General features: G+C 45.0%; 1 protein-coding gene across 2 annotated transcripts in view; it reads right to left on the bottom strand.

Annotated features, from left to right (window-relative positions):
* Window positions 1-6,805: 6,805 nt before the first annotated feature.
* Window positions 6,806-23,183, bottom strand: part of ptpn21 (protein tyrosine phosphatase non-receptor type 21) — a 30,333-nt gene continuing 13,955 nt past the window's right edge. Inside the window, exons 9-20 of one of the 2 annotated variants that reach the window (XM_029687849.2) lie at window positions 22,906-22,993; window positions 22,515-22,594; window positions 22,330-22,425; window positions 21,893-21,953; window positions 21,553-21,634; window positions 19,835-21,345; window positions 18,854-18,988; window positions 15,106-15,324; window positions 13,438-13,566; window positions 13,036-13,270; window positions 12,663-12,823; window positions 6,806-11,656 (exon numbers count right to left, since the gene is read on the bottom strand). In XM_029687849.2, the coding sequence (XP_029543709.1) occupies window positions 11,528-11,656; window positions 12,663-12,823; window positions 13,036-13,270; window positions 13,438-13,566; window positions 15,106-15,324; window positions 18,854-18,988; window positions 19,835-21,345; window positions 21,553-21,634; window positions 21,893-21,953; window positions 22,330-22,425; window positions 22,515-22,594; window positions 22,906-22,993 (2,926 nt within the window). In that variant the 3' untranslated portion in view covers window positions 6,806-11,527. The remainder of the gene's footprint in view (window positions 11,657-12,662; window positions 12,824-13,035; window positions 13,271-13,437; window positions 13,567-15,105; window positions 15,325-18,853; window positions 18,989-19,834; window positions 21,346-21,552; window positions 21,635-21,892; window positions 21,954-22,329; window positions 22,426-22,514; window positions 22,595-22,905; window positions 22,994-23,183) is intronic. The other variant, XM_029687850.2, reaches the window with a different exon arrangement.

Genomic DNA, 23,183 nt, shown 5'->3' with positions numbered 1-23,183 from the left:
AGAGCGCTCGGGACCTCAGACTGGGGGCGAAGATTCACCTTCCAACAGAACAACGACCCTAAGCACACAGCCAAGACAACGCAGGAGTGGCTTTGGAACAAGTCTCCGAATGTGCTTGAGTGGCCCAGCCAGAGTCCGGACTTGAACCCGATTGAACACCTCTGGAGAGACCTGAAAATAGCTGTGGAGCGATGCTCCCCATTCAACCTGACACAGGTCGAGAGGATCTGCAGAGAAGAATGGGAGAAATTCCCCAAATACAGGTGTGCCAAGCTTGTAGCATCATACCAAAAAGACTCAAGGCTGTAATCGCTGCCAAAGGTGCTTCAGCAAAGGACTGAGTAAAGGGTCTGAATACTTATGATATATATTTTCTTAGTGATATTTCAGTATTTTCTTTCTTCATTTACATTTACATTTAAGTCATTTAGCAGACGCTCTTATCCAGAGCGACTTACAAATTGGTGCATTCACCTTATGACATCCAGTGGAGCAGCCACTTTACAATAGTGCATCTAAGGGGGTGAGAAGGATTACTTTATCCTATCCTAGGTATTCCTTAAAGAGGTGGGGTTTCAGGTGTCTCCGGAAGGTGGTGATTGACTCCGCTGTCCTGGCGTCGTGAGGGAGTTTGTTCCACCATTGGGGGGCCAGAGCAGCGAACAGTTTTGACTGGGCTGAGCGGGAACTGTACTTCCTCAGTGGTAGGGAGGCGAGCAGGCCAGAGGTGGATGAACGCAGTGCCCTTGTTTGGGTGTAGGGCCTGATCAGAGCCTGGAGGTACTGAGGTGCCGTTCCCCTCACAGCTCCGTAGGCAAGCACCATGGTCTTGTAGCGGATGCGAGCTTCAACTGGAAGCCAGTGGAGAGAGCGGAGGAGCGGGGTGACGTGAGAGAACTTGGGAAGGTTGAACACCAGACGGGCTGCGGCGTTCTGGATGAGTTGTAGGGGTTTAATGGCACAGGCAGGGAGCCCAGCCAACAGCGAGTTGCAGTAATCCAGACGGGAGATGACAAGTGCCTGGATTAGGACCTGCGCCGCTTCCTGTGTGAGGCAGGGTCGTAGAGCATGAACCTACAGGAACGGGCCACCGCCTTGATGTTATTTGAGAACGACAGGGTGTTGTCCAGGATCACGCCAAGGTTCTTAGCGCTCTGGGAGGAGGACACAGTGGAGTTGTCAACCGTGATGGCGAGATCATGGAACGGGCAGTCCTTCCCCGGGAGGAAGAGCAGCTCCATCTTGCCGAGGTTCAGCTTGAGGTGGTGATCCGTCATCCACACTGATATGTCTGCCAGACATGCAGAGATGCGATTCGCCACCTGGTCATCAGAAGGGGGAAAGGAGAAGATTAATTGTGTATCGTCTGCATAGCAATGATAGGAGAGACCATGTGAGGTTATGACAGAGCCAAGTGACTTGGTGTATAGCGAGAATAGGAGAGGGCCTAGAACAGAGCCCTGGGGGACACCAGTGGTGAGAGCACGTGGTGAGGAGACGGATTCTCGCCACGCCACCTGGTAGGAGCGACCTGTCAGGTAGGATGCAATCCAAGCGTGGGCCGCGCCGGAGATGCCCAACTCGGAGAGGGTGGAGAGGAGGATCTGATGGTTCACAGTATCGAAGGCAGCCGATAGGTCTAGAAGGATGAGAGCAGAGGAGAGAGAGTTAGCTTTAGCAGTGCGGAGCGCCTCCGTGATACAGAGAAGAGCAGTCTCAGTTGAATGACTAGTCTTGAAACCTGACTGATTTGGATCAAGAAGGTCATTCTGAGAGAGATAGCGGGAGAGCTGGCCAAGGACGGCACGTTCAAGGGTTTTGGAGAGAAAAGAAAGAAGGGATACTGGTCTGTAGTTGTTGACATCGGAGGGATCGAGTGTAGGTTTTTTCAGAAGGGGTGCAACTCTCGCTCTCTTGAAGACGGAAGGGACGTAGCCAGCGGTCAGGGATGAGTTGATGAGCGAGGTGAGGTAAGGGAGAAGGTCTCCGGAAATGGTCTGGAGAAGAGAGGAGGGATAGGGTCAAGCGGGCAGGTTGTTGGGCGGCGGCCGTCACAAGACGCGAGATTTCATCTGGAGAGAGAGGGGAGAAAGAGGTCAGAGCACAGGGTAGGGCAGTGTGAGCAGAACCAGCGGTGTCGTTTGACTTAGCAAACGAGGATCGGATGTCGTCGACCTTCTTTTCAAAATGGTTGACGAAGTCATCTGCAGAGAGGAGGAGGGGGAGGGGGATTCAGGAGGGAGGAGAAGGTGGCAAAGAGCTTCCTAGGGTTAGAGGCAGATGCTTGGAATTTAGAGTGGTAGAAAGTGGCTTTAGCAGCAGCGACAGAAGAGGAAAATGTAGAGAGGAGGGAGTGAAAGGATGCCAGGTCCGCAGGGAGGCGAGTTTTCCTCCATTTCCGCTCGGCTGCCCGGAGCCCTGTTCTGTGAGCTCGCAATGAGTCGTCGAGCCACGGAGCGGGAGGGGAGGACCGAGCCGGCCTGGAGGATAGGGGACATAGAGAGTCAAAGGATGCAGAAAGGGAGGAGAGGAGGGTTGAGGAGGCAGAATCAGGAGATGGGTTGGAGAAGGATTGAGCAGAGGGAAGAGATGATAGGATGGAAGAGGAGAGAGTAGCGGGGGAGAGAGAGCGAAGGTTGGGACGGCGCGATACCATCCGAGTAGGGGCAGTGTGGGAAGTGTTGGATGAGAGCGAGAGGGAAAAGGATACAAGGTAGTGGTCGGAGACTTGGAGGGAGTTGCAATGAGGTTAGTGGAAGAACAGCATCTAGTAAAGATGAGGTCGAGCGTATTGCCTGCCTTGTGAGTAGGGGGGGAAGGTGAGAGGGAGAGGTCAAAAGAGGAGAGGAGTGGAAAGAAGGAGGCAGAGAGGAAAGAGTCAAAGGTAGACGTGGGGAGGTTAAAGTCACCCAGAACTGTGAGAGGTGAGCCGTCCTCAGGAAAGGAGCTTATCAAGGCATCAAGCTCATTGATGAACTCTCCGAGGGAACCTGGAGGGCGATAAATGATAAGGATGTTAAGCTTGAAAGGGCTGGTAACTGTGACAGCATGGAATTCAAAGGAGGCGATAGACAGATGGGTAAAGGGGAGAAAGAGAGAATGACCACTTGGGAGAGATGAGGATCCCGGTGCCACCACCCCGCTGACCAGAAGCTCTCGGGGTGTGCGATAACACGTGGGCGGACGAAGAGAGAGCAGTAGGAGTAGCAGTGTTATCTGTGGTGATCCATGTTTCCGTCAGTGCCAAGAAGTCGAGGGACTGGAGGGAGGCATAGGCTGAGATGAACTCTGCCTTGTTGGCCGCAGATCGGCAGTTCCAGAGGCTACCGGAGACCTGGAACTCCACGTGGGTCGTGCGCGCTGGGACCACCAGATTAGGGTGGCCGCGGCCACGCGGTGTGGAGCGTTTGTATGGTGTGTGCAGAGAGGAGAGAACAGGGATAGACAGACACATAGTTGACAGGCTACAGAAGAGGCTACGCTAATGCAAAGGAGATTGGAATGACAAGTGGACTACACGTCTCGAATGTTCAGAAAGTTGAGCTTACGTAGCAAGAATCTTATTGACTAAAATGATTAAAAATGATACAGTACTGCTGAAGTAGGCTAGCTGGCAGTGGCTGCGTTGTTGACTTTGTAGGCTAGCTGGCAGTGGCTGCGATGTTGATTCGGGGGCTAGCTGGCTAGCTAGCAGTGTTGGTTACGTTGCGTTAAAAGAGCGACAATAGCTGGCTAGGTAACCTAGAAAATCGCTCTAGACTACACAATTATCTTTGATACAGAGACGGCTATGTAGCTAGCTACGATCAAACAAATCAAACCGTTGTACTGTAATGAAATTAAATGAAACTGTGATACTACCTGTGGAGCGAGGCGGAATGCGACCGGGTTGTTGAGTTCTAATCGGTAGACGTTGGCTAGCTGTTGGCTAGCTAGCAGTGTCTCCTACGTTAAGGACGACAAATAGCTGGCTGCGTTGTTGATTCAGGGGCTAGCTGGCTAGCTAGCTAGCAGTGTTGATTACGTTACGTTGCGTTAAAAGAACGACAATAGCTGGCTAGGTAACCTAGAAAATCGCTCTAGACTACACAATTATCTACACAATTATCTTTGATACAGAGACGGCTATGTAGCTAGCTACAGAGACGGCTATGTAGCTAGCTATGTAGACGGTGGGCGTTAGCTAGCTGGCTAGCTGCTGGGCAGATACGTTAGGACGACGAAATACGATAATTACGCAATTATCTTTGATACAAAGACGGCTATGTAGCTAGCTAAGAAGAAATTGCTAAGATTAGACAAATCAAACCGTTGTACTATAATGAAATGTAATGAAATGTAATGAAAAGTTATACTACCTGCAGACCGAAGTGCAGACCGAAGTGCGGATGCGACATTTGCAAACATTTTAAAAACCTGTTTTTGGTTTGACATTATGTGGTAGTGTGTGTAGATTGAGGAAAAACAATTGAAACCATTTTAGAATTAGGCTGTAACTTAACAATGTGGAAAAAGTCAAGAGGTCTGAATACTTTCCAAATGTACTGCAGATTTGGCAATATATGAACATTCTTCTTTACAAAACCGTTCAAGCTAGGTCAAGTTCCTTGGGGAGTGTTGATGGACAGTAATCTTTAAGAAATGCCACAAATTATCAATTGGACATTTATCTTTTTATTCCTTAGCAATTCCACTGTAGCTTTGACTGTGTGCTTCGGGCTGTGTGCTTCATTGTCATGCTGAAAGGTGAACTTCCGTCCCAGTATCAGCGTTCTTGCAGAGGGCAGCAGGTTTTCCTCAAGGACTTTCCTGAACATTGCTTTATTCATTTTCTCTTCTATTCTGATTAGTTCCCCATTCCCTGACAATGAGAAACATCCCCAGACCATTATTCCTCTTCCACCAAACGTGACAGTTGGCACTATGCATTGGGGCAGGAAGCATTCTCCTGGCATCCATCAAACCCAGATTTGTCCGTCGGACTGCTAGATGGTGAAGCGTGATTCATTACTCCAGAGAAGGCTTTTCCACTGCTCCAGAGTCCAATGGCGTTGAGCTTTACACCACTCCAGCCGATACTTGGCATTGCGCGTGGAGACCTGAGGCTCGTGTGCGGCTACTCGGCCATGGAAACCCATTTCATGAAGCTCCAGAAGAACAGTTCTTGTGCTGACGTTGCTTCCAGAGGCAGTTCGGAATTCAGTAAGTGTTGCAACAAAGGAGAGGATTTTTACGCCCTATGTGCTTCAGCACTCCACGGTTCTGTTCTGTGAGCTTGTGCGGCCTACCACTGAGTTGTTGCTCCTAGATGTTTCCACTTCACAATAGCAGCACGGTGCAAGTCTAGCAGGGCAGAAATTTGAGGAATTTACTCGTTGGAAGGGTGCCATGTTCACAGTCACTGAGCTCTTCAGTAAGGCCGTTCTACTACCAATGTTTGTCTCTAGAGATTGCATGGCTGTGTGCTCGATTTTATACACCTGTCCGCAACGGGTGTAGCTGAAATAGCAAAACACACTCATTTGAAGGGGTGTCCACATGTGTGTATTATATAGCGTAGTCTAGGAAGGGACGTTGCAGGCCAGCTCAGTGCTGGAATTGGTGGAGCCACCTTCAAGATACTGTGCCTACCCAAGGATGAAACAAACTAGAGCTAAACTGTTTACTCTAGTATACATAGTCCTTCCTAGATTTACCAATATATTGTCTTTTGTGTATTTCATTGTTCTGAGTTTTTGATAATCGCCAGTGTGCCTGCCTGTTTTTTTTATATACAACATATTATCTGCACGCAGCTCTGATAGGACGTGCATAAAGCTATCTTTGTATAGACAACAGTACTGTGCCGTTCTTAATAATAATAAATATATATATATTTTTTTAATATGTACTTTTCATGTTGCCTCTACAATGACGTGGATGTATATTGATTTTGTATATAGCCTACTGTCATGTGACATTTACTTGTCGGCTTGTCCCCACCTCTATTTCTAGAGACATGTCCACAAAGCTGCCTGAGAAAGATTAGTTGTCGAAACGCGTTGCAGTTATGCGTCCTGATGTACTATGATGACTGCTCCTATATGTATTATTGTGTAAGTTTGTGTTAATAGTTAACTAAAGTTAATTGCAACGTACTAGCCGTTTACTCGTCTAAGCGCGAAGGTTGGCTGCCGTGCGGAACTATAGTCAAAAGTCCGACAATGAGCACTTAATGGTTTCAGATGGCACTCTATACCCGCTCTTTTGAGCCCTAGCTCAAATACCGCTCTCTCTCAATTCAGTCTATAAAGCTGAAGCGTTACAAATTATGTGATTGAAATGTAACGGTCATTTCTGATTGAGCCGATATGCAGCGTTGCCCGTGAATAGAGTCTCAATTCATTTCACTAGGCCTGTCCCCCCCCGCTTCCCTAAATGTTCAATCAATAGCTATTGTTTTAATCTAAGAACACGGTGATTTATTTACTTAGGCTATTCATATAATTTGGAATAACAGAGTAGCTATATTTCCATGTATTGTATATGGCATAAAAGTGATAGTGTGTAGTGTAAAATGACGGTAGTCTTCCATCTGGTGCTGATGTGACCATGATGATAAATGCACTTTCCTATATGTCCAGCAGTTGGCAGGATGTACATGGTCTGAGTTACAGAGAACACAAAAACAAAATATCGTATGCCTTCACGTAAGACTGATTCAGTTCAGCTGTTTCTTACAAAATACTCCTATCACAATTCTTTCAAATACTTAAACTTAGCAGAAATTACTCCTTTAAATATATATTTTTTTACAATGGAATAATCCGTTTTTTTCCTTCATTTTATACAGGTAATAGGTCTAAATTGGTTACAACAACATGGTGCTTTAAAACGGAGGATTTCAATGTGTACAGCATAGCAAACCGGTATAACATTCTTAGGAGATCAGATATGGGCCAAACTGTAGCCTCAGTTACAAATGAGTAACATTCTGTAACAACTTCCACAACATAAGACTCAAATCAATAATCAGCATGATCTTTTTTTTTAAATGGTAAAAAAAGCAGCATGTACAAGGGCCGTTAAAATCCAGTTCTGTTCTAAGCCAACCAATGTCCACTCAGTTTACTTACGGGTTATGAGTTTTTTCCAGTTCAATCTAATAAATATGGTAAAAGTTTAAAACAGTTTCACACCTAAACAAATTCAATTCTTATTCAAAAGCAAGCCTTATCAAACCCACCTTTCTGGAAGAAAATAGTACTCTTTTGACAAAAATCTGCTTTTGGAATCATCATTCCTGATAGACTGCTTTGACCAGATGGTCCTCATAAGGATATACATGTCAGTCAAAATACTTTCTGAAATTCTGACAGCAATTCATTAAAAAAAAAGATCCCTTTACAGTTACTTTACAGGTAATGTGGCTATAGGCTAGCAAAAAGATCACAGTCCAAAAATGGCACCCTACTCTCTAGTGCACTACTTTTGAAAATAGCCTCTATGCACCCCTGTCAATGGTAGTGACAATGGTAGTGACAATGGTAGTGTAGGGAACAGTAGGGAATAGGGTGCCATTTGGGAACCAATTTGACCTGATATATAGGATCTTAACTCTGGTCCAGCATGTATTGGTTGTCACTGTGGTTAGGCCTGTTTTAACGACAGGATGTGTCTCTCTCTGTAGCAGAGGTGGGCCAAATGTCTCACTGGGGTGAAAACAAGCACTGTACCCAGGATAACTGCTGCCAGTGATACTCTGAACCAATCATAGTCCACTAAACACATCTGTAATACAGCCCTGACACATACCTCCTTACACTAATGCGCATGGTACTTAGTTCAACATACCAAGCACTGCTAGGGAACAGGATGACAAAATATGATTAGTGCTTTCCAATGAATGTGTAGGTCTGAATTCTCATGAAATACTTGCTTTTCCTTGCCTCTTTTTGATCATGGCCGTGAACATAGGTGACATTAAAAAGATCTAACCCAATCAAGTTCTTTCAATTTTAGCACTCAAAGGAGACAAGGAAAGGAAGCTATTTGTTACTATTGGGATGTTGCCTCTGTGAAGAGGGCCATTGAACACATCACGTGTTTCTCCATAAGATGAGTAGAACAGATTACTTCATGGTACTATGATGTCAAAAGAAACTGATACGAACAATGCAAGAAAAAAAACCATAGCAATTTAAAGATTGTCATTCACAACACAAATTCCATCAGTGTTGTTTCCTTCATATGTGCAATACATAAAGCCCTTTCAATGCAGATTTCTACACTTAAAAAATATATATGTAGGCACTTATTTTCCAGATATAAAGAAAGCTCGCTGTAAAGGGGTATTTCCTCAACAATAGTTATGGCACTCATTTTAAACACATTCTGTGTATGGATCAGCAACGTTCAGTCTCTGAACGGCTAAATATGTAAATCATCCACCACAAACCAAACCTTTCCTCCTCATTTCTCAATCCTTTTTCCATCTTGTACACATGAATCTGACTGAAGTAATCAATCAATGGCCATGTCTCAATACCTACCTCCTTACAAACTGCTTTCTGACCTACAGTGCATTCAGAAAGTATTCAGACCCCCCTTTGTTGCAGCCTTATTCTAAAATTGATTAAATAATTTCCCTCAATCTATACACAATAACAAAGTGATAAAAAAAAAAAAATCTAATTTACATAAGTAATTCAGACCCTTTGCTATGAGACTCAAAATTAAGCTCAGATGCATTCTGTTTCCATTGTTCATCCTTGAGATGTTTCTACAACTTTATTTGAGTCCACCTGTAGTAAATTCAATTAATTGGCCATGATTTGGAAAGGCACACACCTGTCTATATAAGGTCCCACAGTTGACAGTGCATGTCAGAGCAAAAACCAAGCCATGGTCAAAGGAATTGTCCGTAGGGAGGTGACCAAGAACCCGATGGTCACTCTGCCAAGCTTGTAGCTTCACATCCAAGAAGACTCGAGAGGATGTAATCGCTGCCAAAGCTGCTTCAACAAAGTACTGAGTAAAGGGTCTGACTAAATAGTTACACTACCGTTCAAAAGCTTGGGGTCACTTAGAAATGTCCTTGTTTTTGAAAGAAAATATATATTTTTGTCCATTAAAATAACATCAAATTGATCAGAAATACAGTGTAGTCATTGTTACTACTGTAGCTGGAAATGATTTTAAATGGAATATCTACATAGGCCCATTATCAGCAACCATCACTCCTGTGTTCCAATGGCATGTTGTGTTAGCTAATCCAAGTTTATATTTTAAAAGGCTAATTGATCATTAGAAAACCCTTTTGCAATTATGTTAACACAACTGTTTTCCTGATTAAAGAAGCAATAAAAAAAAAACTGTTCTTTAGACTAGTTGTGTATCTGGAGCATCAGCGTTTGTGGGTTCAATTACAGGCTCAAAATGGCCTGAAAACAAATAACTTTCTTCTGAAACTCGTCAGTCTATTCTTGTTCTGAGAAATGAAGGCTATTCCATGCGAAAAATTGCCAAGAAACTGAAGCGCTCTCACAACGCTGTGTACTACTCCCTTCAAACTGGCTCTAACCAAAATAGAAAGAGTGGGAGGCCCCGGTGCACAACTGAGCAAGAGGACAAGTACATTAGTGTGTCTAGTTTGAGAAACAGACGCCTCACAAGTCCTCAACTGGCAGCATCATTAAATAGTACCCGCAAAACACCCGTGTCAACGTCAACAGTGAAGAGGCGACTCCGGGATGCTGGCTTTCTAGGCAGTTCCTCTGTCCAGTGTCTGTGTTCTTTTGCCCATCTTAATATTTTCTTAGTATGTAAATGTGATTACATTTTTTAAATAAAATGTCTAAACCAGTTTTTGCTTTGTCATTATGGAGTATTGTATGTAGATTGAGGGGGGAAAAATCTATTTAATCAATTTTAGAATAAGGCTGTAACGTAACAAAATGTGGAAAAAGTCAAGGGGTCTGAATACTTTGCGACTGCATATCCTTTTTCAATTGAAACCGTCTTATCCCAGAGTCCACCAACCATTTAGGCACACATCAGTTAGAATGGAATGTACTGAAGGGTTCATCTGCAGTTACTACATCCATTATTTCTTTTTTTACTTACAAATTAATGTGCCCATTGATTCTTGAAGAATATAAAACGTATAAATGCATCATGAGCTTAGTTCAACTGCCGTATCCCATCAGAACTTAAAATATAAGCTGGTTTTACTCCAATGTTTGTAAACAAAGTAAATGTAAAAGCCAATGTAAACAAACACGGTATAGCCTCAAAACATGGTTCAAACTATAATTTTGATATCATGGATGGTCAGTCCTTGCACACATGGCTCTGTCTATGAATTTGAGAGTGGTTACATTTCTCCAGTCCCATTCCTCATCTTTTTACCAAAACAGTGGCGGGGAAAACACTTAGTTATTATATCAACTGCGGATTGCACATTATGTGTGAGCCACATCTGGTATAGTGCTATATTTTTATTTTATTTTTTATTTAACCTTTATTTTACTAGGCAAGTCAGTTCTTATTTTTTTGGGTTAACTAACTGCCTGTTCAAGGGCAGAACGGCAGATTTTGTACCTTGTCAGCTCGGGGATTTGAACTTGCAACCTTTCGGTTACTAGTCCAATGCTCTAACCACTAGGCTACCCTGCCGCCCCGGGAGAGACAATGGGGGTGCTAATGTAATACCATCAATTCCAGTTATGTCCAAATACCTCAATGTGTGTTTGTGTTTAACAGTAAAGATTCTTTGGTAGACACCTGAATAACTCAACATGATGTGTGTAGCTATTGAATGACTTTAGCTCTTTGGTTACAAATACCCAGTTTTCCCCAAAGTGAGGTTTGTGGTACCATCGGGGGAACATAAAATTAACCCCACTTATAAATCAATACATGGTCTTAGTGTCAGGTCTATTGCTAAGCCAAATAAGAGCAAAGGAGAAATCCTAAACCACCACAGTAGAGACATGGAAACACATCTACACCCCTAGATACAAGTGCAGTTCACCAAAGATGCCCTTCATTTAAAAAAAGTGGCCATTCTCATCTTCCACGGTCAACAAACAGTAGTCCAACATAATCAAAGTGTGATTTTAACTTCCTTCAGGAATTCTCAATCAAAACATTAGTCAAGTCCTTTATAAAGACCATCATCCAGCACAGCACACAAATCGTCAAAACTAAAAATCTGTGATAAACAAATATCTGTAATTAATGATATTGATATACAATAATCAGAGTGCTGGGTTTCATGTCTGGGTTTCAAGTGCTGGGTTTCATGTCAGTAATTGTGTAGTGTAAAAATCCTACAGTCAAATCTCATTAATACTGTTCAAGAGGGGGACACGCACAAAGTCATGCGATCCTTTCATTGTCAGGTTTTATCGTAGTCACGCCTCCATTAACACTTCGAAAAAGGACCATCCACCAGCACCATCATTTTGGAGCTAAGAGCCACAGATGCTTCCTCGTGGTCGACACAAACCTTTGGGGGGGGGGGGGGGGCTGCTGAGGCTTACGCTTAGATTAGCCTGGAGTTGCGAAGGAACTGGATAAGGACTTTGTAAATGAAGGTGTATTGTGAGATGGTCTGCACCATCATCATGCGTTGCTGCCGGAGCATGTTCAGGACGGTCGGGACGTCCAGCATCTGGAGGAAAGAGGGGGAAACAGGACACAAGGAGTATGTTATTGGATTTGTTCAGGGGCCTCTTGAGCTAAACGAGGGATGGGCAACTTTGATGGGGGTGGGAACCACAAAAAAAAAAAAAAAAACTCATGAGGGTCCGCAGTTGCGCCCCATTGCGAGCAAAACATTTTATTGGCCCCCTCTTGACAGTGGAGAGAAATGTTTTACATTTTAATTTTGTACAATTCTATTTTGCCATGGGTTGTAGAGAACATGTACTAGTTTTAAGGCAAGTTCGCGGCAATTCTATACATTTTGCCATGAGGGGGGGTGAGATTTAGCAAATTTATAGCTAACAATGCAATTCTACTCATTTTTCCATGGGGCGGAGAGGAAAATCAGCTTTTTTACAACTAATTTCCTGTAATTCTATCAATTTTGCCATAGGGTGTAGAGAAATGTTTACAGTTTTTAATAGATCTAATTGAGACTAACAAAATCAATGGGGGCCCCCCGGCCGGTAATTTGACCGTGATAAAACGTTTAGATAGCTGGCCCTAAACTAACTTAGCAATAAAAAGTTCTTAGCCGACATGGGCTAATTGACTATCACGGACTGCTGACATAAGAGAAAAACTGCTGATGCACAACCAAATTTCGAAATTGCACTTTGTGTATTTTACTAGTCTAACTTGCAACAGTAAGTTAATGAAATCAAATTATTATTTTTGGGGGGGGGAATTGATCCAAGGGCCTTAAAAAGGGGGTCCCTTGAGCCGGCAGTTGCCCATCCCTGATCTAAACTGACCAATGCCTGCATTACTGATGGAATAGACTAGGGTTCAAGCCTGGCGACATGATTCACACTGTCCTAACATAAAACAAAGAGAAGCATGAACCCTTACAGAATGTTTTAGAAGTTCTACATAGCTCAGCAATGTAATGGCAATATGCAGATCCCACTATATAGCCCAGTAGACCATTACTGTAATGGTAATATACATAGACGTGCGCTTGTTTTTTTTACCTCGTTGTGTTCCAGACAGGCGATCATAATCTCAGTGAGTATGACCACCCCGGTGCGGCCCACTCCAGCACTACAGTGGACCAGCACGGGTAGGTTGGTGTTCTTTGGGTCGCTGGTGCTGTTGGTGTGTCTCCTCACTGACTGGATCTCCTCCAGGTACGCTGGGTAAAAAAAAAATAGATAAATGATTTATTATATTAACCAAACTCTTAATGGAAAAAGAGGATTTTACAACAAAGTGCCAATTAATCACCCCTTCAAATTAGACTGGAACTGCCTTCTTGACATTTCCCTTGGAATATAGATTGACAATCTTAAAGCGAATTCCTGGTTTGAATACACGTTACATCTAGATTTCAACCGATCCACTCACAGAGGAAGCCTTTGAAGTCCTCGGGGCAGCCGTGGTCGGGCCAGTCTGTGTACTGCAGGTGCCATACGGTGCGCTCATGGCCCGTCAGCAGGTGTTTGATCTTCAGGCCCGTGGTGGCATAGCAGCCCGAGTCCGTCCTGAAGCGCGTAGTGATCTTAAAGCGTCCGTATGTCACTGTGTTGTGGCGAGAGCCCAGCCGTGGCCAGTAGCGGAAACTCTTTTCCCTGCCACCCTCCTGCAAAGGGGGTTAGAGGAAAAGGTTAAAGGTTAGCCAGAAGGATTGAGCTGAGAAACCTGCTACAGAAAGGTCAAAGGGTCATGTTACTGCTAGATCTGAGGACATTCAATAACAACTTACACTTCTGACAGACAAAGATCAGTTTAACAAACACACACACACACCTCTTCAGCTGTAACCATGGCGATGATGGCCACACCCTGCTCCCACACCATTTGCCAGAAGTCCAGACAGGTGTTCGAAAGAGGGCCCTGGGAGGCGATGTAGCTCCACTCGTCTCCACCCACCGTAATCTAGGAAAAGCCAGAGGAGAGATATGGTTAGTGACCCCATCTAAAGCCACAGCAGGTATGCATGCATGCTGCTCATTACCCTACCCAGCCATGGGGAAGGAATGATTATCAAGGAGACAATGTCTGCACAGATGCCTGAGCCATCAGCAGTAATCTGGAATGAAGAGCATTTATATGAATGTTGTTTTTTAGGATGTGACAGTCAACAGTTGGAGGTAGTAACTTAACATCCAGCACTTATTACTGTGCCGAGGACTACTTCTGTCAGTAATAAAGCCATTCTGTGGGGAAAAACTTATTCTGATTGGCTGGCTCCCCAGTGGGTGGGTCTGGCTGGCAAGTGGGTGGGTCTCTGCCCTCCCAGACCCACCCAAGACTGCACCCCTGCCCAGACATGTAAAATCCATAGATTAGGGCCTCATTCATTTATTTCAATTGGCTGATTTCCTTATATGAAATATACCTCAGTCTTTGAAGTTGTTGCACATTGCATTTATATTTTTGTTCAGTATATTTTGGCACCTGATGTGTCAAACCTACACCACATAACCTTCTTGTTGTTCCCATGCACCATCAGTAAGTTAACATACAAGACCCTGAAAATACCTTACATTCTGACTAAGTATGATTGATTACATCTGAAAATATTAGGGATAACAAAAGTGACTGCACCCTGATAATCCCAGAGCTGAGAGAAAAAGTGACACTCATGAGTTCAGACTAATAACAGATCAACCGAGAGAGAAATATTCAGGTGCCCCTGGATTCAGTGTGTCCATCACAGACCTGCAGGTGAAGGTGACTCCTGCCACAGAGGGAGGGAAGGTGACACTGACCTGTAGCAGCACTGACTGACATTACCACCTACACCTGGTACAAGAATGTACAACCTCTGGATCAAGCCTTTAGATCAGGTCACACTCTACAGACAGTTACTGCTGTGCTATAAAATGCCACAGAGATCTCCACTCTCCTGAAGTGGCTGCAATGTGTTTTCTTTGTCAGAGCGTTTTTCATTCATTTCTGCTGTGGAGTGGAGCTCCTGCCAAAGTGAACAAGAGTCAGATAGTGACACTGACCTGTAGCACCACCTACACTCTGACTGACATTACCAACGCCACCTACACCTGGTACAAGAACGGATAATAAGAAGAGAATTACCCCAGAGCCAGGACTGAAGGGCTATGGCACAAAACCAATCGTAGGCCTCACACCTCTACTTTCATATTGACCTATGTGGGATGTTTTCTACATTCAACTTTAGCCTAAGTTCATCTTTTTCTTTCTGGATGTTAATAAATAAAAAATAAAAACTCTATATTGATTCATTTATTACAGTAATGGGATGTTTTCAAAGTTCAAGATTATGCTTCTGTTCTTTCTCCATGGGATTCACTATTTCCAGATTTATCACTGGGTAATGTACTCTACATGGAAAATATTGACGACATATTAAAAAGCTATTTTTGCACTTTTTTGAAATAAACATTTTAGAGAATATATTTAAGCATATGGTGTATGTAGTCTGTGTAACATTACCCTGATGTGCGAGGCGTTGATGTAGCCTGTGTTGTTCTCCTTGGTGGGCACCAGCTCCACACGCGTGTCGTCGTAGGGCAGCACATCCTGGAAGCGATTCCTCTCGCCGCTCTCCGGCAGCTGGGCGATGCTGCAGTCGCCTGTCGGACGCCGCTTGGCCACCTGCTCGTACTCTGTGAACACCATGCCCTGCTCCATGCGCTGCTCCAGCACCTTACACTGAGAGAAACAGAGTAAGACACATTGGATTGATCAGCTTCTAGACATGAAACGGGTATGGAGTTGAAAAGCTATAGCTTTGTGTGTGCAAGAAGAAAGTACATTTTCCTGATGGTTAGAAACATGTAGTAGCAGTATCTGTTGTGCATGAGAAGGAAACATATCAGCCATTGGTGAAATGTGATTAAGCCCGACAGTACATATCACTTAACATAGTGTATCAGTCTAACACGTGCAGGAGTTTCTACTAAAACAGATAAACATCAGCATTTACTTGGTAGACCTGCTCTCCTATTTATTTACGTCACCAGTATTACTCAACGCCTTTGTTCTGTTTAAACTACGGTACTGTTTGGATCTCCATAAATAAAGTCTTGTATAAACGCATGATGTAAAACACAACCCTTTGTTCTGTTTAAACTACGGTACTGTTTGGATCTCCATAAATAAAGTCTTATATAACACATGATGTAAAACACAACCCTTTGTTCTGTTTAAACTACGGTACTGTTTGGATCTCCATAAATAAAGTCTTATATAAACGCATGATGTAAAACACAACCCTTTGTTCTGTTTAAACTACGGTACTGTTTGGATCTCCATAAATAAAGTCTTATATAACACATGATGTAAAACACAACCCTTTGTTCTGTTTAAACTACGGTACTGTTTGGATCTCCATAAATAAAGTCTTATATAAACACATGATGTAAAACACAACCCTTTGTTCTGTTTAAACTACGGTACTGTTTGGATCTCCATAAATAAAGTCTTATATAACACATGATGTAAAACACAACCCTTTGTTCTGTTTAAACTACGGTACTGTTTGGATCTCCATAAATAAAGTCTTATATAAACGCATGATGTAAAACACAACCCTTTGTTCTGTTTAAACTACGGTACTGTTTGGATCTCCATAAATAAAGTCTTATATAAACGCATGATGTAAAACACAACCCTTTGTTCTGTTTAAACTACGGTACTGTTTGGATCTCCATATATAAAGTCTTATATAAACACATGATGTAAAACACAACCCTTTGAATACAGGTGACATGGATTTACAATAGATGTTAGAAAACTCCCAACAGCAATTCTTTTAGACAACATTTACTCTGCCTGCTTGATCACCTGGTAATCGAAACCACTTACACATCCCAAGGAAACTATGCAAATGTAGAGCAGTGAGGAGCCATGTGTGTTTCTTTAAGGGCTGGGTTTTATTTCTAATGTTCCCACCTACAAGCATGGCATTGTTATATTAAATCAGAAACACCTGCAAAGTTCAGAGTCGCGACTGAGCCAAATAGCTTTTCGTCTTAGCCTACACTGAGCTATAGGAGGTGAAAACTTGACTTATTATCCAATGGATACCAAGTTAACTTATTTCTGCATTAGTCTGTATTAAATATATACACACAGAGTACAAAACATTAGGAACACCGGCTCTTTCCACAACAGACTGCCCAGGTGAAAGCTATGATCCCTTATTGATGTCATCTGTTAAATGCACTTCAATCAGTGTAGATGAAAGGGAGGAGACAGGCTAAAGAAGGATAAGCCTAAAGAACGATAAGCCTAGAGACAATTGAGATACGGATTGTGTATGCGAGCCATTCAGCGTGTGAATGGGCAAGACAAAAGATTTAAGTGCCTTTGAACAGGGTATGGTAGTAGGTGTCAAGAACTGCAATGCTTTCGACACCATGCCCCAACAAATTAAGTCTGTTCTGAGGGCAAATGAAGGTGTTCCTAATGTTTTGTACTCATGACAGTGCGGCTTGGTTGGGTTGTGTTTCGGAGGACGCATGGCTTTCGATCTTCGTCTCTCCCGAGCTCGTACGGGAGTTGTAGCGATGAGACAAGATAGTAACTACTAACAATTGGATACCACGAAATTGGGGAGAAAAGGGAGTACATTTTATTTTTAAAAATTAATTAAAAAATTGCAAGCCGAGATCTACTGGTCTGATTTTTTTAAAGCCTATGCAAGATTAACCTATTAAAAACAATACCGTAGCAATGAGGTTTTTGCAGTAGGCTATAGGCCCAATATATCATCAATGCATATTGGCTATGCTTGTTGTTTGGACCATTTTCGGTTTTTGTATTACTTGAGGCACAGCTGAGTGAGCATACATTTAAATAATTAGCTTTTTATTTTACTGGGCTGATGGTCCCTGCATCTGATGGTCAGCGGAAGGGGCGAGAGTAGCAGACTGAGGGTCCGCCTCTCACCGTCCGTCCTTTCCTCTACTGACACTGACCAAAAAAGGACACCGCATTCCAGCTGATAGTGAAACTCAAGTTACACCGCATTATTTCTGCCTCATGCACAAATTCATGTTGCTACTCCTATGAACAGTGAAAGTGAAATATTTCTAGATATTAAAAAGATAACACAAACCTATCAATACACTTTCCTACTCATTCATTACAGCTGCAGTGCTGGTTGTAGCACCAATGGAAGTAGGAAAAACACACATTTTATGGCTTATAAAAGTGTTGAATTAAGTGTTGACAGTGCTGAGTAAGAACTTAAACGTGAAATCACTCAGAAACAACAGCTCTTTGCTTTATTCATTGACAGTTTCACTCTAGTCAACTATGCCTTAACTTTCTTTTACACCTCCTATGTTACTGCAGACATTGTAATCTGAGCCATCTGATTGGCCAGTGGTAGGCCTATTGTGCACTTGATTTGCTCTCCAGGCCCTCTGGGAAGGCAGAGGTTGTACCTTCGGACACATGAAATGGGAACACTTAGCCTACCCTGCGCGTCTGGCAGCTGAATCGGATGCACCTACCGCCAACACCACGAACGCAAGGCTTTATCGTTGGGTGTTTACGGAAATGTTTGGCGATCGACTAGGATTGCCTAGGAGATCGACCTTTCGATCGTGATCGACCGGTTGGTGACCACTGCTGTAGCCTATCATTTCACTTCCCCTGTGAAGACCATAAGCACGGGCTGACTGGCTTTGCTGTACCGCAGCCGAAGGAAGCCTGCCAGCAGCCTACCTACCAAAAGGTTGCACTGTGCCCATTACAATGTAGAAAAATGCATGGCTTATTGAAGATGCAAAAACTTGAGATAACAATAGACAGCAAAGTCAAAGATACTGATTTCCATCTGTGGAAAAGTTTTCCCGAAATGCTTATGACAAATCCAGCTCCAGAACCAGCCAATGCAGCTAGCTAATCTTTTGAATATTGTGTATCAAAAAAACTAAACGGCAACAACAGATAACATTAACTAGCTAGATAAGGTTAGCATACTAGCTAGCTACACTGACAGCTGTCAGTTCCCCATTTGTTGATCTTTCTCCACTCAATGTGGAATTCACCATAACGTCCTATCCTACCCCCACTTCGTAAATATGTATAAATAGCCTGTGTCATTCTTCTGAGGTGGAAACGTAACCATTTTGCTCTAGTGCAGGAATTACGCCGAATTAGGGGACACATTGCTCCCTGGTGGGCACCTTTAAACTAGTCTAGAGCATTGCCCACTGCCAGTGCCTACCCTCTCGTCGTTGGAGGCCTTCTCAGGTTGGTCCTTGCCTCCCTCGTGCATGGGCAGCCTGGACAGGGTCAGGCCGTTGAGGGCCGCCACCTTCAGGGGACCCATCTTCTTCAGCTCAGCCCGCTTCTTCATGCCCTGTTGTGACGGAGGACAGAGAGAGAGGTAGAGGGAAGAGAGAAAGAGTGAGTATGGCTGAAGTTGACCGAATGTCTAACGAAGTTAGGGGAGGGGCAGTTATGGCTCAGCCTGGTTTGGTGCCGTATTTTCCCATGGAATGCGACCGAACCAGCTACTGAGGTCGCCTTGCAACATTCCTTTCAGTTACAGGTGCACAAGGTGTCATCGTGAATCGGTCTCCCAACCACCATGAAACTACACAAAATACCCCTGCATTGGTGGGTCAGTGAGTTTAGGAGTGATTGTGATGTCACAGGTTTAGTCACCTGACCAACAGATAGAGTTAGTTTTTTAAAATGTATTTAACTAGGCAAGTCAGTTAAGAACAAATTCTTATTTACAATGACGGTCTGCCCCACCCTAATCTGGACGACGCTGGAATAATTGTGCGTCGCCCTACGGCAGTCCCAATCACAGCCGGTTGTGATACAGCCTGGAATCAAACACTGAGATGCAGTGCCTTAGACCACTGCGCAACTCGGGAGGTTGAAATGAACATGGCCAACTTCTGGCCTTTGGAATATTCCACTATTGTGTTGTGTGACAGTCCGTGATGGGAATGTGAGACATTTTAGCTAAGAGGAAAAATGTATGTTAATTAACTGACAGAAATTAAAAATAGTCTCCAAGACAATGAGATTGGGCTGTTCCTTGAACAATGAAAGACACACTGACACGTCTAGTCAAACTTAGTAGTCAAATTAGCTTTTAAAAAACAATTCTAAATACACAGGCATGTTTGGGCAGCGAGTAAGGCAGTGGAGACTGGGGCTACTATGGCAGAGGAGAGGGTGCATGACTCACGGCAGGAGGCAGGCCATCAATGGGTTTCTTCCCAGCAGGAACGTCTGACACAGGCCTCTTCTTGATGAAATCCTTCTTGGTCTTCGGTTTGTTCTGCCCACTGATGTCACTATCCGACATCGAGGGCACCATCCTGCCAGTCTGTCCGCCCTCAAACAGGTACAGTGACTCCGCCTCCTGGATCAGTGGGTGCACCTGATAGGCTGGGAGACCAGACAGGACAGGGTCAAGGAAGGAGCCAATGGGATATGCGGGCGGGGGCTCCAGGGGAATCTGTCCCAGATTGGTTAGAAGCTGCTGCGGGTCAGGCCCGGACAATAGTGCATCGTGGGATTGGGGTGTGTGGCGTCCGCTCTCATCCTCAAACTCCTCTTCCTCGCTGCTGTGCACCAGCATGGTGGCGTCTGACAGGGACTTCTTGTGGCCGTAGCGAACATCCTCTTTCCCCTCCCCCCCGTCCTCTGACTTGGTCCGCTCCAGGAACACGTTGAGCTGGGAGCCTGAGGAGCCATGAGGGACCAGATGGGGGGTGTCTGCAGCTGAGGCAGATACAGTCCTTTCCTTGACCCTCATACCCTCCAGGCTGTAAGCCAGGCCGGCAATCTCGATGGAGTTGCGTTTGTGTGCGTTGTGTTGGTGGGGGTGGTGTTGTGGGGGTCCAGCCAGGAACAGGGGCTCGGATACCTCCTGCAGGGAGTGGGCTACAGGCAAACTGTCCTCCTGGAAGGTCTGGACCGAGTGGTGCACGCGCCGCGTAATGATCAGGTCCGGGTTGCTGCTGCTCACATACAGGTGGCGAGACAGGTCCGGCGTGCTGTTGGCGGGCCGTGGGTGGGCGCCGTATGGGTAGGGGGGTGGAGGGCGGTACACTTGGGTCCTCATGATATTGGCTGCAGGATACTCCTGCGCCTGCTGCAGCTGGACGTTTGTCAGCTCGGGTACACTAACCGCCCCCACCACCGGCCTCCTCTCCGTGGGGTAGGGGTACGGCGAGGGGCTGTGGAAGCTGGAGTTGAGGTGGAAAGGGTAGTGGTGGTGCGCTCCTCCTCCACCATGCTCTCCTCTGATCTCCGGCTGGCTGTAGACCAGGGGGTCCGGCCTGCTGTAGGCATACGAGTTCCCAATGTTCAGGTTCCTCATGGAGTGGCTCTGGCGGTGCTCGTGGCCATGCACCATCCCTCCTCCACCTCCCCGGTTCTTCTGCCTCATGACCGTCTCGTAGTCCGGGGTGGCACGGTAAGAGGGGGGGATGAGTGCACTGTGGCGGTGCGAGGGCACGTAGTCGGGCCGGGTGATGTCACTTCCTGTGATGGAGGGGTTGGAGGACATGGGCGAGGGCTGCATGTAGTGCTGGGGGTTGGTGAGGGAGCTGGTGCTGTGGGCGCTGTACACGCTGCCGTTACGCAGCCGCCCGTTCCCACCGCCACTGTTGCCGTACTCGAGTGGTGAGCGGTCCAGGCTGGTCTGAGAGTGGTAGTAGTAGCCGTGCTGACTGTTCATGTACAGGTTGTCTGAGAGAAAGGACAAAGACAAGGTATTTGAGAACTACAGGCATAGGAAGAACAGACCCTTTAATCTAAGCATTGTTGCATGACTAAGCAGTGAGCGGACATTCACCTTCCTCTCTTTGGTCATTAGGGCTCAGATAGATGCATGGTGCATGATGGTGGTTGAAACACCAGTGATCCTGGTGAGGTCAGGCCTAACTTTATAAGTACCTTGTGAGGATGTGTAAGGCTCAGTGAAGTGACCATTGTAATGCATCTGTGGCGGGGGCAACATGTAGGGCGGGGGCTTTGGCTGCACAGAGAGAGAGAGAGAGAGAGAGAGAGAGAGAGAGAGAGAGAGAGAGAGAGAGAGAGAGATCAACCAACAACACAATTTAGTTACTGCACACTTGATCTTCATGCAGCGCAACAGCATGGAATTCCACACAAATCTAATAGTGTGCTGAAGCACTGGCCAGAGTCTGACGTTTGTCATGTTCTGCGCTCCACCGGCCATAGCTTAGAGGGAAAGTGTGTGTGTACGTGTGTGTGCAGTTCACTGGCAGCATACCAGAGACATCCTGGTGGAGGACCGGCGTCTCACTGGGTTCACAGCGGTTGGCTGGGTTTGGCTGTGAACAGGAACACAAAAACAAAACACAGGTAGTAAAAACAAAAAGGCTTTCTTTCAAGTTGAAAGGGACTCGGGGGGGGGGTAGTTTTAAGGAGGCTGAATAGCTCAGATCACCTCTTCTCTGTTAAATTAAATCTCCCTTTATCGCAGTGAAAGATACAAGCAATATCCAGGAGAACTCCTTTTCTTAAGATTGGTTTTATTTGTATAAGTCTTTCTTCGCCCAAACATTGAAAACATAAAAAGGTGGTGATGAAAGGATTGGTGTCATTTGAATGTAGCTAGGGTGTTTTGTAGGGCTCTGGTTGGTTATCAGGGGAGGCTCTCTGAAGAGACCTGTACTGTGGGCGGTGGCTGCGGACAACGTTGCTCACCCCTTGTTAGAAGGCAGAAAAGGAAAGCGAGGAAAGGAAAGAGTGAGAATGGACTTCTGGGAGCCCTCAGAAGGCGAAGGGGGGTCAGACTCCTCTCTGGAGAGGAGGAGGAGAGGGGACAGGAATGAGGAGAGAACACACACACACACAGGAACAGGGCTAGATTCCTTAAGAGAGACACTTACAGGCTGCTCTTGTTAATCTTATAAAACTTGTGCCTGGCCAGACACATCCGGCACACATATTTGGAGGTTTCCAGGTCTTCCTGTAGAGGGAAAAGAAAACATCCACAGCGTTAGACATTCAGTACACTGGTGGTGGTGTTCTACTCATTCACCTACTCAAATAGAACTGCATGGGGCTTTAGCCAGCGGTTGTTGACTCTATACGCATGTGGCATGGTTACCGCGATACAAGCACACATACACAAGATCACATGTTTATCTAGAAAGGTCCATACACATTCACACAGCATGCACTGTGAGAGCATAGAACGCCAGTGCATGTGTGGGACAATGTGTATAATGGGAAAAGGATAATTGCGGTGCGTGGTGGTGGTGGTGGTTTGAGACTCACAGTCTGGAACTGCACGCTCTCCTCTTTGTTGGTCAGCTCCAGGGCAAAGAAGGACTTATTGTGAGTCATGTTGTTAATTTCATTCCACCTACACAGTACATTAAAACACGGGAGCATGAGGCAGTGTCAGTGGTCACAAAACCTCAGTTTCTGCAGCCTGCTGTGGGAGGGGAGTGACGTTAACACAAACCCTATCTGAGTCAATAGTTAGAGAAGTGTCTACATTCAACACTCTCAGTAGCATTTGGACTGGGGATATTCTACACAAAATGAGACTT

Source organism: Oncorhynchus nerka, linkage group LG18 (assembly GCF_034236695.1).
Source record: "Oncorhynchus nerka isolate Pitt River linkage group LG18, Oner_Uvic_2.0, whole genome shotgun sequence".
NCBI classification, from domain to species: Eukaryota; Metazoa; Chordata; class Actinopteri; order Salmoniformes; family Salmonidae; genus Oncorhynchus; species Oncorhynchus nerka.
This window is presented reverse-complemented; position numbering and strand designations above follow the sequence as displayed.